The sequence below is a fragment of the Phoxinus phoxinus genome, assembly GCF_949152265.1.
Source record: "Phoxinus phoxinus genome assembly, chromosome: 2".
In the NCBI taxonomy this organism is placed as follows: domain Eukaryota; kingdom Metazoa; phylum Chordata; class Actinopteri; order Cypriniformes; family Leuciscidae; genus Phoxinus; species Phoxinus phoxinus.
In genome coordinates this window covers 42,776,068-42,795,189 of record NC_136877.1, presented here as the reverse complement: position 1 = coordinate 42,795,189, position 19,122 = coordinate 42,776,068, and the positions used below count along the sequence as shown (strand labels likewise).

Here is a 19,122-nt window from a genome sequence, read left to right as displayed (position 1 = left end):
GTTGAATTCTAGTTATGTTTAGTTTCTCTTTGACATTATATTCATTTGTTTGCTGAAGCTGATTTCAGATGTATGATTTAAGATTTGCAATTGTGTTTGTATTTTCTTAATGGTTTTGTTTATGGGTTTTAGAAACCAACAATTACCATCACTGCCATGAGAAATGTCTACTCCTACATGTCGAGTCAAATAAACTGGGAAAAGTAACTGATGACTGAATGAGTTTTAATGGACCCACCATTCCAGTAGCAACAGCCAAATCAGCCTAGAATTCCTGCTAAATTTCTACACTTCTTTTTTTTTCTCAGTCACAAGGCAGTCATGTGTGGTTTAGTCATACGGGAACCGCAGCTCTATGCCATGCAGTCAAATCACAACTGGAAGAAGTGGAAATGACTGAATACTATCCTACTGAAGTAACTTAACTGACCTCACACAGGGGGCGCTCGGTGGCTCAAAAACCAAAATACACTCTTTTGATGCCCTCAGATATTATATTTTAGACATGTTTAAATAAATAATTATACTTGTATTTAAAATATGAAATATAACTACGGAGATGTAGATATTTCAGTAGCATTATAGACGTTCAGTTTGAAAGTTGAGCGATTTATCAAGCCGGAAGTATAGACTACGTCATAAAAACAAGGGGCGGTACGAACGACAGACAAACATGCATTGGCAAGTCGTGTGATGTTAAACCTGATCAGAATCGCTAAACTACCACGAACATCAAAATCATGGGGTTCATCATTCAAAGACAGCGCTATACATTAGAACATTTACCGATATTTTAGTAATCAGAGTTTTGCAGAGGCGCCTGTCCTCTCTATACTGTTTGTTTACATTGAACGTTAGTTTAATTTGAGTTAACGTTACATTGTCGAGATGGATTACCTGCTACAAGTGAAAGTGGGAGCGCTGGTTGGGCTGCTGTTCTTAACTCTATTTTTTGGTTTCATCCCAGCGCGGATGAAATGGTTTCAAGATAGTAGTGGAACAGGTAAATAATAATTTAAGTCCTTTTGGGGTGTTATCATCAATTTTTTACTGTCCTATTCATGATGTTTTCTTTCATTTGTCGCCTCATCGAAGCACAGCCATGTATTTATGTACTGTATGCATGCCATGTGGATAAGTATGTGTTTATGCATGTATGCTTATGCCCATACACTATAGGTTACAAACACTGTACCAAACCATAAAGAATTTGTTCAGTCTTTATTTATATTGAGGAATTTTTTCAGCTTTATACAACAAACACATGAGAGTCGGCTTATGAGGTTTTCTTTAAACATACATTTCAGTTTACTCGCATATCACAGATGTGCATCAGGGTGGAAGTGAAACTGGTGTTTGAATGTGCTTAAACAAGCCAAAACTGCTACTAGACTTGAATTTAACCCAAATGTGTGGTGAATTATTAAATATGTATTCTTTTGATTGCAGGCTTTACCTTAGACACATGTCACAAATAATTGCCTGTGCAACCAGAAAAGGATGTGGTTTTCTCACGGTTATGAGTTATCAGAATTATAGTTGAGTAAAATGTCACTCATCATTCATCAACACTTGGTTAAGCTCTGCGTAATGGAAATTACATTTACACCTGAAACTTTAGCTTGTGAGTAAATAAAATGGTCAGTTCTGCTGATGTGTTTTTAATTACTTCTGGGCTCCTGATTAAAATCCCTATGGCGAAACTTGCTTTACTTTGACTGATAAGCTAAAAGGAGTGATTAGAGAAAGATTGCACCATTCATGTCAATCAGTGGCACCATTAATCAATGTAACGTGACTTTGATTGTGTTTTTCTTTGTTTCCAGCAATCCACAGAGCCGTGCTGAGTTTTGTGAGCTGCTTCGCAGGAGGCGTCTTCCTGTCCGCCTGTTTATTAGACATCATCCCAGACTACCTCTCCGACATACATGTAGTGCTACAAAAACAAGGCCTTGATGTGAGTTCACTGAATTATTTATGTCAATTATGGAGTTGCTCTGTTTAAATCATTGATTCCATGTTTCTAATACCAATTCTCCTTGTCTTCCAGGAGGGCTTCCCGCTTGCAGAGTTCATCATGGCGTGTGGCTTCTTCACCGTCTTGATCTTAGAGAAAATGGTTCTGAGCTGCACAGACTCGGGCCGCAGAAATGAGGAGACGGCTCCTCTTTTAGCTCCCGCGGGTCACGGTCATGCCCACGGACAGAACTCGCTGAATGATCTGGAGGGGAGTAGTCACCACGTCCACGTGGATTTTCATGCGCACTCGTCCTTCCGCTCCTTCATGCTCTTCTTGTCTCTCTCTCTGCACTCGGTGTTTGAGGGTTTGGCCATTGGCTTGCAGACCACAGACACTAAGGTGATTTATTGAGTTTTTGTTTTGTTTGACAAGACAACTCTGTGTTGAGTCACTGTGCTGACCTTGTTAGAAAACTGATAAAGTTTTAGGTTCAAAGGTTTACCGTCCAGTTTAGCATTGCGACTCAAAATCATGCTGTGTCCTTAAGATACCAAATTTCTGGATAAATGTCAAAGTTCAGTTCAGTTGTGTCAGTTCACCCACAAATGAAAATGCTTTCATCATTTACTCAACCTCACGTTGTTCCAAACCTATATTACTTGCTTTATATTTTATCTTTGGAACACAAAAGAGTATATAATGGTACAGAATATATGAAAATATACAGTTCTACTGTAAAATTACAATACTAAGCAACTCATACTGAAGTTCGTGTGGAGCAGAATTTATTGCTCACTTTTGAAGCATGTTATGTTCCTCATGGTTTAAGTTAGTTCCATTTCCCTTTAAAAGGCCCGTTCACACCAAGAACGATAACTATAAAGATAACTTTATTAACTTCCACACAAAGGTTATTATAGGTTTGCATTTTTAAAGCTGATAAAAGAAGAGACTCGAGCGCAACGGTCATACATTGAAAAATAAAGTAGCGCAGTGGAATTGAAAAAGATGATTTTCCGGTACAGGATGAGAGCGTATTAATTATGCAAACGATTATTTATTTTAGCTAATTATTATTTTATTTCAGTTCGTTTTTCAGTTACTGTTGTTAGTTTCACTTTTTCATTTATGTTGAAATTTCAATTTTATTTCAGTTTACTGAAATGTTTTTTTTTTACCAATTAAAACCATTTTAGATTAAAACTTAAGTTTCAGTTTTCATCCACACCAACGGACGATATCGTTCTGTTTATTCTAAGCGTGTGCGTGCCTGTCACTTTAAATGCTCGAGCTCGTTACAGCAGGATGGATTCTGATTGGCTGTCAGTGTTTTTATCGTTCATCAGCTGAAGAAAATCGTTCTGAAAGTGATTCCAATGATATCGCTTCTCTGTGCTGTTATCGTTATAGTTGTGGTGTGGACACTGCTATTCTTTAATATTGAGAATGATTTTTATAACTATTTATTTGTCGTTATCTTTATATTTATCGTCATTGGCTTTACACCTAATTGTAAACTAGTTTATTTAAACTAGTCACCACACAAGGCTGGAGGAATTCACTTTAGTGACGTCGCTACAAAATAGTTCCATTTTAAAAGTGTATTCAAATACTTTTTATCCTGCTGCAATGTGCCAAAATTGCTTTAAGTAAGCCATGATGAGGGTGAGTAAATGACAGAATTTTCATTTTGAAATTGTTTGGAAATATTATTATGTATTAAAAAAAAAAAAAAAAAAATATTCACAATTACAATTCACAAAGTCAGCAAAAGGCAGAAATCCCAACCCATTTTACTTTTGTAATATGTAACAGAAGGTCCGAATATGAGAGGTTTGTTGAAAAATAAGAAAGCTTGGTGACATCAGCCAAAAAGGAAAGTCTTTTAGAATAATGTATACTGATGATTGATGAATCTAACATAAAGACAAGTTTCACTTTCTGCTCAGGTGTTGGAGATCTGCATTGCTATCCTGGTCCACAAGAGCATCATTGTCTTCAGTCTGTCGGTGAAGCTGGTTCAGAGCGCGGTCAAGCCCATGTGGGTGTTGCTCTACGTGACGGTCTTCGCTGTGATGTCTCCTCTCGGCATTGCCATCGGCATTCTAGTGATCGAGGCTAAGCTGGAGGACGGTGCTTTTATCCAGGCGGTGCTGGAGGGATTGGCGGCCGGGACCTTTATCTACATCACCTTCTTAGAGATCCTTCCCCATGAACTGAACTCCCCTGAGCGGCCACTGCTCAAAGTTTTCTTCCTCCTCTGTGGATTCTCAGTAATGGCTGCTTTGTGTTTTATTGGCTGACAGACACCCTGTGGCCAGAAAATGAGACGAGACTTCCCAAACTGCGCATGATTTCAAAACAATGAAAGGTTCACTTTGCTTGTTTTATAAAGGAACTGAGAGGGTTTTTTTGTTTTGTTTTTACAAGTGGAAAGATGCTGTTTTCTTTTCTTTCTTTTTTTAACTTTTACCAGATAATTTCACAATGAACAATGACTTTTATAGTGGAGAAAAATGATTTTGCTGACCAGATTTCAGCATTGAAGAACAGTATCTCACATGCAAATGGGACTTTTAAAAATATTTCTACTTGAACTTGATTTAACTTTTTTTAACTGGTCAGATTTTATCAGTGAAATTGTTTTCATACCACTTTTGTGTTTTCTCTTTGACTTGCATAACACTATTCACAAAAGCACCAGTTGTCTGGTCTGATCTAATACTATTATATACATACTAAAATACTATTTTCATACATTATGAACATTAACTGCCATATTTCTTATCTTTAGTATTGTTAATGTGTACTGTATACACTGGTTTTCCCCTCTTTATGTGCCACATTTACTGTACACAGTACATTTTCCAGACAGCCAAATGTTTGAACAGTTTGTACTCATGATCATAAAAAACATTTTATGAGATTCCACAGTAAAATGAGACAGAATGTGGTGTGTTCATTAAAGAACATAAATGTATATGTTCCATAATCATATTAAATGTATGATTATAAAGAATATTTAAACCATTTAATATATTGCATTTCAAACTAGTGGAAAGACCATGCCGTTTTAGTGCAGACGTCTTTCTGTAGACCACTGTGCCTTTAGAATGAGAAATAACAAATGAGATGCTACTTATTCTGTGCTTAAAATGTCATTACCAAACACTAGAACTAAGGGCTGGTTCACACGGAACGTGTTTTTGCTGCTAAAAACTAAGGTCTGTGGAACGGAAAAAAAGCGCAAGGTCTAGAGATACGTTTTTTTTAAAAAGATTAATTTATATTAACTTGAGCGCCGCTTTTAGATCGCAGAGAGATGCACGAGATGCTGCAAAAGACGCAACAGTCTAACACGTCCTCCTAGCGCGCGTTTACAGTGAAAACTATGGAAATTGTGGAATGGAAAAACGAGTTCTGTGTGAACTTTCTAAGTACCGGTATTTAGAAAGTTAATGTTTAGGTATCCTGAGAGAAGTTACTTTTTATTTTATTTTTTATTTTTTTTGCTTTCTGTCTCAACATGCTTTGTTTGGAGTGGCAGAAAGCATTTAAGATCTTAAACATGACTTTATCTTGCAATCAGAGACTTCTACATACTATGTCGGTAAAGTATTGACTGAAAAAAAAGGCATAATACTAGTACGGTACTATTTTTTTGCAGTATACAATATGTATATTGCAGTATGTGAATTTTCAGTATGCAATGAGTTGTGACTTTTGGCAAATTGTACAGCAAACAACCAGAACATACTGCATGAGAAACTGTATCCCACCATGTAGTGTGCTCGACCTTTCCCAGTGTGATGAATGAACCCATAATATACTGTATACATCTCTTTTGGGTTGTTATTTAACAAAACTGCTCAAAGGTATTTTTTAACTGAATTAAAAATGACACTTTTTATATTCCAGATCCAGATGATAACTGGATGCCACTCATTATGTTACAACTGTTTAGCATAAAATGGAATGTATATGGCTGCATATTGCATACCGTTTCACATACTATTTTTTGAAATACTCAGTGCATACTGTGCAGTGTGCTAGTATCCAAACACAGCCATATTCCTGACTCAGAATAATTGACAGTATTTTTTTCAATTTTTACAGAGTACTGTACGATTTTTGTTGGCCCCTTGATATTTTATAAATATCTTTTATTAATGATGAAGTGGAGCTTGGCATAACTAGAAAAATGTATATTTATTATAAACATAGTTTTAAGATTTTATTAATTTACATAACTTTTATAGCTCTAAAAGTCACACTTTTTATAATTAAATAAATTTTTTATTTGCCCCTCAAGTAGCGTTAAAAAAAAAATGTCCCAATGAAATGATTGTACTATATTTTAGTTCGATAATATTTTTTATTTACTATTTAGTATTTTTTATGGGATTTTATTGTACTAAATTATATTTATACTTAAGTTTAAATTCACTTTTTGTGCATGGACCTGAAAATAAAATTTCCAACTGTCATAAATCTAATGCTTTGGAGCACAGACTTAAATTTGGTCTGTTTTTTAAAGACGACACTTGGCAGATTATGCTGCTGTGAAAAAAGTGAACTTGAAAAAAGTTAGAAAATTGTACATTTATTGTTATGAAAAATGCACAAAAATAAAAATGTTATTTGAAATATATATTTTCTAAAACAAAACAAAAATCGTTTCAATGTATCAAAGCCATAAATCTAAACGAGCTGTCTTCCAAATTTGAGGTTGATATCTCCAAAAATGAGCTTTCAGTAAGACTTTTTTTGGGTGCAGTACCAATTGATTCCAATATATGAAATTTCATCTCCCATTCATTTCCAATGGGGTCATTTTTAACCTCAAAAAATATGACAATTTTTTTTCAGGACCATTTAACCTTTTTTTGTTCACACAGCAAGTGCCAAAGCCTTTACCAAGCTTCGTACCATTCTGATTAACTAAAAAAAATCTAAAAATAAATATATATATATATTTTTTTTTTTTACCAAACAGCAATAGAGGGTTAAATCATATTAAGTCATCTTAAGGCCCTTATAGTAAGCCAAAGGCCCCTTGGTTGAGAAGCACTATTTAAGATGTTTTATTGATCTGTTATTATCGGAATAAAATGAGAGATAAATAAAATGCTGTTTATCCTTAGTTGTCTGTATTTGAAATCAGATTCAATCTTAAAATGTATTCGAGAAATAACCGTAAGGTATGTTTACACAGCTGAGTTAAGGCTGCTCTGTGCCTGCTCAAAACTCTGAGTATAGACGCAATGCACCACAAAAGTCAGACTAAATTATGCATGCTCTGACCCACCTCAGCCCCGACAATATTCTGTTAAAATTGTTGTGTAAATGAAGGCTGAAGGCTACAGTTACCCACTAAAGAATGCACCCACTAGGTGTATGTCACAAACAAATGTTAAAATTGTTGTGTAAATGCATTTATGCCACCTCTGTGCAGCATTAAACACTCAGCTTAAAGATACATATTGCCACTTCAGAAGCACTTGTGTGCCACCTTTGCCGTGTAAATTTGGCATTAGATGGTTCCATTTGTTTTTTTTTTAAATAGTTCACTAAATGAGAATGAAGAAAGATTCTGTAAACTGAAAAGCAAATGACTTAATATGCCAGTCCAAAACCTGTGCAGTGGCCCCAAAAAGTATTTAAAATAAATGCCTTTGCATTAAGTGTGGCATAAGTGTCCAAATAGTTTTTGGGGCCACTGTAAAAAAGACAAGCACTAATGAATAATGAACTAGGATCTTTTCTGTAGACAATGACTCGGGCCGCCGGGACGGGGAGGGTTGTTCATTTGTGCATGTGCAGCAGAGCAGCAGGGTTTGCGACGGACACGTACAAGAACTGCTCTTCCACTGCTCATTATCGGCTTTTTGCTCACATGCCTGAATGGATGGCATCTGTGCAGACCTGTCGCTTGTCCTAAATTCACCCCCCCCATTCACTCTGAATTGTTAGTATTCACTGTAATTATGAATGAAACGAGGCCAAGCAGGACTGCAATTTCGTAAATGGTAGCTAAATCTTTTCATTTTGGAAAGCTTTTTTTTATTATTTATTATATATTTTTGGTTGCAAGCCCACAACTTTGATTACAAAAAGTGCTCGCTGTATAACCACATCAACCACATCAAGGATTGCGGAGCGAGGATTATAAAGTGTAAAACCCAATGTACAAAATGCGTTTATTATCTTATTGTGAAACTCAGTCAATGGTCACTCACAGGATTAATGCCTTTCAGATCACAATCCGTCTGTGCGCTTGGTTTGGGCTGCCGTGGTTTTAAGGGAATCAAGAATTAACTGTTATTTTGTTATGAAAATACCTGCTATTGAATTTGCAGCTTGTATGTGTTGATCTAATCTAGCCTGGGACTAAATTAAAGCAGAGATTCAAGGCTCTAATCCAGATCACCAGAGTCTTTACATTCTAGTAGGTGCGGATGGGGTGAATGGGAGAGACTCCAAGGATTTGGCTTCCATCTTGTTCCTTGAAATGAAATTTTAAAAATATTAGAATTTTTTTCTTTTGACTACTTCTCAAACACTCGTTTTTGCTATCCACCTTATTTTTAAAGTCACCATGAAATCTAAATTGACCATTCTTACTTGTGGAATATTGCAGTAATTATTATAAATCCTAATTTTTTAAAAATTCATGTTCCCTCATAATCTTTAATCAAAATAGATTCCCCTCCCTCTTGCAGCAACTTCTCCTCTCTGATGATGTGTTTACTGGTGTGAGGGCGGGACAACCTGTCACTCACATGAGATCAACCAATAGCAAACCACAACCATCCAATCAATTCCCCCATGGACAAAATCAAGTCCCACACTAAATTGTTTCTTGTTCACTTGGATATACGTCACAATAGTTAAGAAAAGACTGTTACATCCACTTCCAGTTATTTTAGCTGTGCAAAATAGCCTGTTAAGCTACTTGATGTTGCAAACTGGTAATTTTGTTATTGTATAATTTTAATTTATTATCGAAATCATAAACACACTGGTTTGTAGCACAGCCTTTTTCTGCACTTTGACATTCTTCTAGTTATTTATATAGCGGTTAATTAATGGCAAGTCTCACACATTCACAGAAAACAGCTTACTAACGTGTTGCAAAATAGCTAGATAGTTGAAAAAACCTATGAGAAAGAGTAAAAATTAAAGTTTTTTTTTTTTTTTGGAAGAAAATGTGAGTGGTATTTGTTATTGCTAATGTAATCTATTCACATTTTCTTTGTGAACATCACCAATGGTACACATCATAAATGAAGCGTGACAGAGAATGTATGTTCAGTGGACAGAGGCTTCTGTATAAAGGGCTTAAGTAATTCCATAGGTCATTACGTTTTCCATAAAAAATATCTGAACATTCTTAAAGGTAGACTATGTAACATTTGGTTCAAAATGAACAATTTAATTACTATATCTTCAATCCTTCTTCCAAAACATGTTTTTGTCATGATTCACTATGGTAAGCCTATTATAAGTGTCTATATTTCAGGATGGGCAGGATGGTTTTCTCTGGAAATTGCGTATGCGTCACTCGCCCGTGCGTATCTCTTCATATCCGTAAATAGAGAAAAGTTGCTCCAGCTACTTTGACGTGTGTATGGTGTGTGAGTGTAATGAGTTGTCACGAGTGAGAAAGGTTTACATGGATCACGATAAATCCCGAACCTCCGGGGAATCACTCGTTTTAAACAAACGCCGAACAGAGGAGAGTCTGCTGGAAAAAGAGAATGAGATAGCTCAAAATAAAACCAGAATCAACATTGGCTTTTCGGAAATGGCAAGAATTGAGGGATTTGTAATGTTGTAAAAGCGAGGCCGAGATTATGTTTTTTATTACTCTACTTGTGAGTAAGGTATTTTATTTAACAGATAAATTGCCATATGTAGCTCTAACAGAGTTCACTGTAAAGCATCTATCGTGATTATGGTGCGCTGTAATTTATTTTTCAGGAAGTGCCATGTCTATTAACGGATAAAGCTACAGTAACGTCTTCAGCTATAGTAGTCATCTTGAGGTCCAGGGATAGTTTCCCCAAAAATGAAAATTCTGTCATCATTTACTCACCCTCAAGTTGTTTCAAACCTGTATGAGTTTCTTTCTTCTGTTGAAAACAAAAGAAGACACTTTGAAGAATGTTGGTGACCACACAGTTGATGGACCACATTGACTTCCATAGTAGGAAAAAAAGATACTATGGAAGTCAATGGGGTCCATCAACTGTGTGGTCACCAACATTCTTCAAAGTATCTTCTTTTGTGTTCAACAGAAGAAAGAAACTCATACAGGTTTGAAACAACTTGAGGGTGAGTAAATGATGACAGAATTTTCATTTTTGGATGAACTATCCCTTTAAGCCCAGTACTAGTTAATGTTTTATGAGCAGTATATCTCTCTTTAGTTATGAGAAAGAACCATATTCATCCTCACAATCACACAAAGCACAACCAAAACAATGTTTTTTTGCCGCAAAATGCATGGAATTTAGTTTTTTGTATCTTTAAAATGTATCTTTAAAATCAAGATAGATTGAAAATTGAGTTCATGTTCAGTGGGGTAGCCTAAGTAAAATAATCTTGTTTCCCCTTTGAAATAAGTACATTTTTCTTTACCCACTGACATTTTTTTCTTGTTCAAAGCATAAACTCACCTCATTTAGATACATTTTTCAGAAGAAAAAAAAATATTTCAATCATTTTGCTTCTCAAATAATTGTATCTTCATTCAAGCATGTTTAGGTATTTGTACTGTATGAGAAAACCCAAAAGAAAATTAAGTTTTTTTACAGTAAACCCTTGCATCTGATGCCGAGTTTTGTGTAGAAATGTAAAAATCTAATTACATTATATACCCCTTAGCAGTTCATTAGTTATTATAGAACAATAGTTAGAAATGTCATGAAACCTGGATTGACATTTTTTATGAACTACTGATCTGTTCTACATTATGTTTCTTGTTTACTTTTCAATAAAAGTTATTAAAATGTGCATAGTTCATCAAAATCATAAACTCAACAATTAAAAGCAACAGTCTTAGCACTGAGATTACTGTAGATCTCATGCGAGTCACGCTCATTTTTGCCCACCTGATGATGTGTTGTTGTTGGTCCCGTTCGGCCCCTCCCCTCATGAATGTGTATTATGTAGATTAGATGAATCTGTTGTGAGTTATGGGGTGTGACAGGTTAATCTCACCCTGAGTGCCGCCTGAGTCCTCATCGCCCCTCTCCTCTCTGAGCCCTTCTCCGAGTCACTTCTGAATCGCCCTCTGCTGAGGTAAGTCACAGTCTTATTCTGAGTGTTATTACGGTAGCAGGCTTGCTGTGTCTGAGCTAAGAGGATGCTGAGCTGGATTCAGGGTCCACTGACTGATACTTCAAACATTGCTTCAGTCGTTTATTAAAAGACCGATGCAGATATTTAGCTGAATACATTTCAATTGTTCGTTGTGATTGTCTCACAAATCCCAGGAGTTTATTCAGTATTCAGAAAACTGCTTAATGATATGATTTTCCCACAAAAAAAACCTTCCAAACAAGCTTTTGTCAAGCCTATATTCCCTTTTATAAATATATTCAAATGGAGTTTGAATTAATATGACTAAATTACATCTGCAGGTCTTTTTTTCAATCAGTTATGTATTAAAATAATTAAGCTATACTTCAGATGTAATTGCATCAGTAAATCCTGGAATGTTATATTCTTATGTTTACATCAATCCTAGTAGACTTAAACTTTAAAATGTAAATTAAATACATTTATATGTATTATAAGTAACCAAATGATACCCACATTGAAAATGAGTCATAAAAAATAATCTTAACAAATAAAGTGAATTATTGCAGCAAAGATTCGAAAAGGCTTTTTGGAGAACGAATCCTAAGAGTAAACTTTCCCGAGACCCTTTTTCACAATAATGTTTCGCTTGATTTATAAGTTAAAGAATCTAAATGCAAACGTTGTAGACTTATTGTCTTTATTTAATTCTCAAATTGATTAAATCTAAAAATATAAAGGGAAATATGAAATGAAATATTGTTTTTTACAGTTTCCGTTCAGCCACTGGAGGATCTCAGCATCATGGCTGCTGTAAGTACACTATTATTTCTACTTCCATAATAAGCACTTAAAAGACTGCACTGTTAAATGCACTCGGTGGGATGAACTAATCTCTTGTTTCTCAAGGTGTTCTAGTGGGTCATGTGATGGGGATTATTAAATAGTCACTGGTTTACTGAGAGTTGTGGGTCTCCACAGCATGGGTCATGTAGACACGGGATTAGTTTTGTCTAAACCCTCTTGTCTGTGACATAATATAATGCTTTCTTTTTCTTTTCATCCCGTTAGACCGGAACGTTTCGCATGGTGTCTGAGGAGGAACAAGCCTTACGTGCTAAGCTCGAACATCTGACTGTTAAGGACCACGGCCCGGTGTACGGACCCTGTAAGAAAGTCTCGGATCACACAAAACAGAAGGTATCATCACTATACTACATGCTGCTATAAACACATTTATCGTTAAGCCACACATAAATGTAAATTCACCTTCCTATCTCAAAGGCTAAAGATGAACTAAATGAAACGGAGGAGAGGAAAGTGTCTTCTATAAAGGAATTGAGGGCCATGATAAAAGAAAAGGCAGGCGAAGGGGACGATCTGGCCAAAGCTGTGCAGGAAAAATTTGGGGACAAACCAGATTCCCTTCTGCTGAGATTCATACGCGCACGCAAGTTTGACGTGAAGAGAGCACATGAGCTTTTGAAAGGTAAAGCGCTTTGTGTGATCGTGGCATCAATGCATTTACACGTTTGCATAATGACGCAGCTCAATTGTTTCCCAGCTAGGCCGTGTTATTGTGGCCATCTAAATATGCTTTTGTCTTCATCTACGCATCCTCAGACCTCCTCGTCTCTGGGACAGGGACAAAATCTCTGCTTTAATTGGGGCTTTAACGAAACTTTCAAAGAGACCCTTTGTGCACAAATAGGGCAGGTTCTCTTTCTCAAAGGGGAGAACAGGCAGACAGGCTGGGCTTTGATGTTCTGCGTATTTCACACAATCTGGCATTCCTAATACACATGCACAGCCCACGGACACACTTGCACGCATGACTGAACCTTTAAATGCATGAGAAACAGGACGAAATACTGCAAAAGAGCAATGCTGCATTGATGGAGCAAGAAACAGTATTGCTATTATTCAGTGTTGGGGGTAAAGCATTACAAGTAACTAGTCAGATTACTTTTTTTCAAGTAACTAGAAAAGTCACACATTACATTTAAAATTACAACAAAATATTTGAGTTACTTTTTCAAATGATGCAAGTTACTTTGTTTTCCCATGTACTTAAGTTGCTCACAAAACAGATGCAGAAACAAAGGTGATATAGCTTGCTCTTTCATAGGTCCTGAAATATCTTATTTCAAATAGACAAATTCTAATAAATACTACACATACAGTAGTGCCAAAAAAGTGATGTCTGGAGGGAATATTTGTTTTTAAATATCCTACAAGTTTGATTAAACCATCAAAATAGGGGGGAAATATAATTTAAAAAATTACATAGTCCTATTTTTTTAAATATATATCAGGGAAGAACAAATCATTAAACTTGGTTAAAGTATTTATCTGACAATTATTTGGCAAAAAAAAAGGCAAAATACAGCTACAGGTTTTATTTTATATGCCAAAAACAAAATACATAAAAAAACAAAAAGCTAACAGGACAAAGCGTATATTGACATGACAACAGCATAATCCAATTCAGTTATTAATATGTCATTGGTTCTGTTTTTGCATGTGTTCATAATTTCTTTGTATGACAGCTTTGACAAAAATGATGTCTGCACAATTTGGCATATTTCATTGCGTTATCACAAATAAAAGAATTGACTCCAAGCACAGCTAGGCAATTTACTTACAAAATCTTCAACACATTTTAATAATATTTAAATAAAGAGTGAAGATGTCAGTTTTCCTAGGCTGGACAACAACAATTTTTTGTTACTATTGTAAATGATTGTCATATAGAACTGTAAAATAATTTGGATAACAGCTCAGATTATCTGGTCTTTGAAGAATGCACTGACTATAGTTTGCAGCCTTTGGTATCTTGGCAAATGTGAGAAAGGCATTGTTGAGATCTTTTCTTAAACTACGGGGATTCTTTTTTGTCATTAAAAGGCAAATTTTCCTACATTCTACAAATCATGATTAGTCTATTTGTTTTTCTCCCTCTTTGACAGGTTATGTGCGTTTTAGACGAGACTATCCGGAGTTGTTTGAGAATTTAACCCCGGAGGCCGTGCGTAGTACCATTGAAGCCGGTTATCCACGAATCCTCTCCACCAGGGACAAGTATGGCCGAGTGGTGCTGCTCTTCAACATTGAGAACTGGGATCTAGAGGAGGTCACTTTTGATGAAGTATGTGTGCTATTTGCATAGCCTAATAAAGAATATGACAAGATTAAAAGCTGAGTTTGCATATGATTTTCATGAAATTTTGGCTTGCATAAACAGTCAGTAGTTGGTGATGTAATTTTGTTAAGAAACACTACGCCTATTAACTGGACACGTAATATGCATTGCGTCACCGTGACCGTGGTGGTAACTTCAGGTTTTTGTAGTTTTGTAGAGACGATAATGGTATCGTTTTTTTTAAAACTTGCACTTTCATTTTCAAAAGTTTGCAAACGGCCCAATCAAGCCAAAAAGTCATTAGACAAGCCAAAAGAATAGTTGGAGGTCATCACAAGGTTCATTATTGGATTTCGCTAGGGAAAAGAACACGCTTGTCTGGTTGTTATGGTTGTTTAGCTTATCTAACGTTAGAGACTAAGCATACAAACATACAAGCATGCAAAGGTACTATCAAGTCATGATGGAAAGCTCGTCCGAGTTGAACGAACGCCACCACAATGTCGTTAAAGGGTAAACTCTGGATTTTCTTAAAGGACAATTCGGTATTTTACACTTAAAGCCCTGTTTTCAGTTAGTTTCTGATGATATAGAACGGTTAAGATTGAAATTTGGACACATGCTGCTAGCCCGAGAATTTTCGGTTTCTGTGGCAGCACCTAGCACCTTTTTGTCCTTTTTTTTGTGTCTATTTAGTTCTTGTTTTATTTCAGTTTTACTTTTAGTTATTTTAGTGCTTTAAGTTAAACTAAAATAAAATGAGAAATGTTGCCTTGGCAACTAGCTGGAAACTTTTGAAATTATTTCAATGTTTTTTGTTAGCAATTAGTTTTTGTTAACAATTAGTAACCCTGTCTCAAACTCGAATGCGTCTTTTCACAGACTCTGCGTGCGTACTGCGTTATCCTCGAGAAACTTTTAGAAAACGAAGAGACCCAAATCAACGGCTTTGTCCTCATCGAGAACTTCAAGGGCTTCACGATGCAGCACGCATCTGGGATCAAACACACCGAGCTGAAGAAGATGGTGGACATGTTACAGGTAAGAGCTTACACAGCCTTTAAAGCACAACAATTTCATATAACTCACAAGGAAGATCATGCAGTGCTGGCTCACATACAGCTTGTGCTGCCTTGTATGATACAGGACTCTTTCCCGGCCCGATTCAAGGCGGTGCACGTGATCCACCAGCCCTGGTACTTCACAACCACCTATAACGTGGTGAAGCCCTTCATGAAGAGCAAACTGCTGGAGAGGGTGAGTGGAGTGAGGGGTGTGTGTGTAAAAAAAAATATAAACAGGGCACACAAAAGTGGTGTACTAAAATGTTCACTATTCTGACAAATGAACTCAAAAGAAGATTAAAAGATGCATTCATTATTTCCACTTTATAAACTTAAAGGGTTGGTTTCCCTTTTCTAGCTTTAGTTAGTGTGTAATGTTGATGTTTGAGCATAAACAACATCTGCAAAGTTACAACGCTCAAAGTTCAAAGCAAAGGAAGATATTTGCTTTTAAAGAAAAGGACTACAACAACCGGCTGGTAGGGACTACACCACATTCCTTCCGGGTTAGTGACATCACTAACCCTAAAATTTACATAAACCCCGCCCCCGGGAACACGCAGTCCATATTGAGAAGAGGAAGAGTTGTTGTAGTCCAGCACATTTGTGAGTCAGCTCAAGCTGTCGCATCCGTCTTTTCACATGCAATACACAGTACGTAACACAAATGCAATAGCATGCCACTCTGTAAGCATCTTACAACCGTTCCCAAACAAGGGATTTTATAGATTATCATGACAGAATATGCTAATTGAAGATAGTTAACTCCACATCAGCAACATAAATTCATCAACTAACCATTCAGAAACGCCCTGTTGCTTCTACATGTTGTCACTTCTTCTTGAGTCTCTCCATCATTGTCAGAGTCCATTTTAAACATAAAAGGCAGAACAGTTTCTGACATTTTAGTGCTTGTCTGGCTGCATGAGGTAATCAGAGCTGCTAACACACACACAGACACACACACACACAAGATCTCGAAGCTCCGCCCTCTGTACCGGCAGCAGCAGCTCATTTACATTTAAAGGGACACACACAAAACGATGCGTTTTTACTGACCCTCAAAAAGGGGCAATTTTAACATGCTGTAAAAAAATGATCTGTGGGGGATTTTGAGCTAAAACTTCACATACACACTCTGGGGACAACAGAGACTTATTTTACATATTGTAAAAAGGGGCAGTATACCACCCCATTCAAATCTTGCACACCTAAAAAAGACACTCAGAAATCTATTTTATTCACGCCATATTGAGATCACATGACTAAAATGTGCATATGAAACTGTTTAAATGAAAACTTTGAACCTGCTCATCTAGGTTTTTGTTCATGGTGACGAGTTGGATGGCTACTTCAGGGACTTTGGTGCTGAAATCCTTCCTCCGGATTTCGAGGGGACGGGTCCCAATTGTGACGGCAAAGAGACGGCGATCAAGCTGTTTGGCTCTGAAGATACAGCCCTTTAAAAGACCCGAGCCAATAGTACAACACTGGGACAGACACCAACCTTTTGTTTGCTTGTTTAATATTAAAATGTTTCATATAGTCACTACACTCTTAGAAGAAAAGGTTCTATATAGAACCTTAAAGGATTCTGTCAGGCGCTTCATGGAACCTTTTTATGGATTTGTTTCTTTCTAATTACATTTTATGAATTAAGCAGCTTGTAAACCTATATTTAAATAACCTATTGAACATGAAAGTATCACGCAATCATTTAACATTTTCTTTATATAGAACCTTTTTGGTCAAGCACCCATATATTAACCCAAATAACCTTTTTTTCTAAGAGTGTATAGGGAATTATTAGTTTAATACTTTAGTAGTATAAGAAGCTGTTCCTGTTGACAGATGTACAGTACTGTAGAGTACTGTAAAAACTTCACTGAAATGTATCATTTGCCTTGAAAACGGTGGCCTGAAGTTGATCAAAAGAAAGTTTTGTACTGGTTGTTTTAAAAATAAGTGTAATAATTAGAGAATCAAATACTAGTTTTGTCCAAGAAATAATAGTTGTTTTACACTGAATGGGTTGTATCAAGTATGTAATGATGTGGCTGTCGTTTTTAATCAACATGTTGGATCTTCTAGACCCAGAGCTGTAGCCTGTCAAGTGTAATTTACATTTTCAAATATAAATAAAATATTTTCAATAAAATGGGCAAAATGACAATTTTTACATTTTGCACATGTAAACTACTAGTATAATAAAAAATAATATGCACTATCGAAGTTTGGGTTTAGCAATATATATATATATATATATATTAAACACAGCAAGGTTAAGTTCATTAAATTGATTCAAAAGCGTCACATTTATAATGTTATAAAATGCTGAAAAAAATTATTGTGGTTTCCACAAAAATATTAAGCAGCAAAACTGTTTTCAACATTGATAATAAGAAGAAATGTTTCTTGAGCAGCAAATCAGCATATTAGAATGATTTCTGAAGGATCATGTGACACTGAAGAGTAATGATGTTGAAAATTCAGCTTCAACATCAAAGGAATAAAAAAATTCAAATATATATATATAAAAAAACAGATCCTATAATTTGTAATAATAAATCAAATAAATACAGCCTTGGTGAACATAATAGCCTTCTTTCAATAACATACTTTTTTTAATGATATATATTGTGTGTGTGTGTGTGTGTGTGTGTGTGTGTGTGTGTGTGTGTGTGTGTGTGTGTGTGTGTGTGTGTGTGTGTGTGTGTGTGTGTGTGTGTGTGTGTGTGTGTGTGTGTGTGTGTGTGTGTGTGTGTGTGTGTGTGTGTATTTTAAAAATGGGTTTATCTAAAAGAGTTGATAGCAATATTTTTTTAAAGGTGAAAAATTAAAATAAAGATAAATATCTGCCGGAGAAAAATAACGTAACAGCAACTCTGTTTTTTAAACAAGAAAATAATTTATTTCTGGAACACAATAACCATTCTTGTAATAATAAATTATTCAATCACACACCATTTTTTTCCCAAATCAAAAACACACCAGTGATTGAGATATTATGCTGCATGTGGTTTTGAGGTCATGAAAATGACATTCAAAAACCATCCATCAAACGCAATAAACTGTACTGAGAATGTGGGTCGAAATAGGAAAATTTAGTGCTCTTCTGTAAAATAATCCCTTACAAGTGAGATTACAGGGGCATTGGGCAGTGTCAATCTGAAAGCTTGAATACTCTCTCTATATTCTGCAAATAGACAAATATTTTGTATATATATATATATATGTGGCCTTTCACTTTCTTTTATAATTCCTATTTGTGACTGCAGCATGAATACATTTTCTCTAACCTCCATTTGACACAATAGCTAATGATCTCGGTTTGGCGTGGAGAAAAAGAGAAAATAATTCAGAGTGTTATTGCTGATCATCAAACAAATTAATGTTCCTTGGTTTCCATAAACAAACAATATATTTCAACTAATCTTTTTTTTTTTTTTTTTACCAGCCAATGCAAGTTTGTTGGTAGTTTTCATAAGCAGACATGGTGATATGATGCAAACATTAACGTACACATTTACAATCATACTTTTGTACATAAAACAACATAAAAATAACAACATTGAAATTAATGTAAAATACACATCAAACAAGTTTGGTTAACATTTGCAAAGGATGTACAACATAAGCATGTGGGGGGG

The 19,122-nt window shown here is 35.7% G+C and overlaps 2 protein-coding genes across 3 annotated transcripts; both read left to right on the top strand.

Annotated features, from left to right (window-relative positions):
• The first annotated feature begins 635 nt into the window (after positions 1-635).
• Positions 636-6,136, top strand: slc39a1 (solute carrier family 39 member 1). Of its 2 annotated transcripts, none has more exons than XM_079604762.1 (5): positions 636-1,003; positions 1,827-1,957; positions 2,051-2,359; positions 3,910-5,211; positions 5,399-6,125. In XM_079604762.1, exons 1-4 carry the CDS (start codon positions 889-891, stop codon positions 4,261-4,263), a joined length of 909 nt encoding a protein of 302 aa, XP_079460888.1. In that variant the 5' UTR covers positions 636-888; the 3' UTR covers positions 4,264-5,211; positions 5,399-6,125. The 2 variants fall into 2 exon arrangements, with proteins under 2 accessions (XP_079460888.1, XP_079460887.1); XM_079604761.1 differs by lacking the exon at positions 636-1,003 and adding an exon at positions 1,442-1,538 and having other exon boundaries at positions 5,399-6,136.
• Positions 6,137-11,163: 5,027 nt separating this feature from the next.
• On the top strand, positions 11,164-18,062 carry rlbp1a (retinaldehyde binding protein 1a). Its single transcript, XM_079639836.1, has 8 exons — positions 11,164-11,266; positions 12,039-12,079; positions 12,338-12,466; positions 12,551-12,755; positions 14,236-14,414; positions 15,291-15,449; positions 15,555-15,665; positions 16,792-18,062. The coding sequence occupies exons 2-8, from the start codon at positions 12,071-12,073 to the stop codon at positions 16,936-16,938; spliced, it is 939 nt and encodes a 312-aa protein (XP_079495962.1). The 5' UTR covers positions 11,164-11,266; positions 12,039-12,070; the 3' UTR covers positions 16,939-18,062.
• The last annotated feature ends 1,060 nt before the right edge of the window (positions 18,063-19,122 follow it).

Coding starts and splice junctions, on each gene's coding strand:
- rlbp1a (XM_079639836.1), top strand. Junction 12,756..14,235: donor AGCACATGAGCTTTTGAAAG/GTAAAGCGCTTT, acceptor CCTCTTTGACAG/GTTATGTGCGTTTTAGACGA. Junction 15,450..15,554: donor AGATGGTGGACATGTTACAG/GTAAGAGCTTAC, acceptor TGTATGATACAG/GACTCTTTCCCGGCCCGATT.
- slc39a1 (XM_079604762.1), top strand. CDS start 889: ATGGATTACCTGCTACAAGTGAAAGTGGGAGCGCTGGTTGGGCTGCTG. Junction 1,958..2,050: donor TACAAAAACAAGGCCTTGAT/GTGAGTTCACTG, acceptor CTTGTCTTCCAG/GAGGGCTTCCCGCTTGCAGA. Junction 2,360..3,909: donor TGCAGACCACAGACACTAAG/GTGATTTATTGA, acceptor CTTTCTGCTCAG/GTGTTGGAGATCTGCATTGC.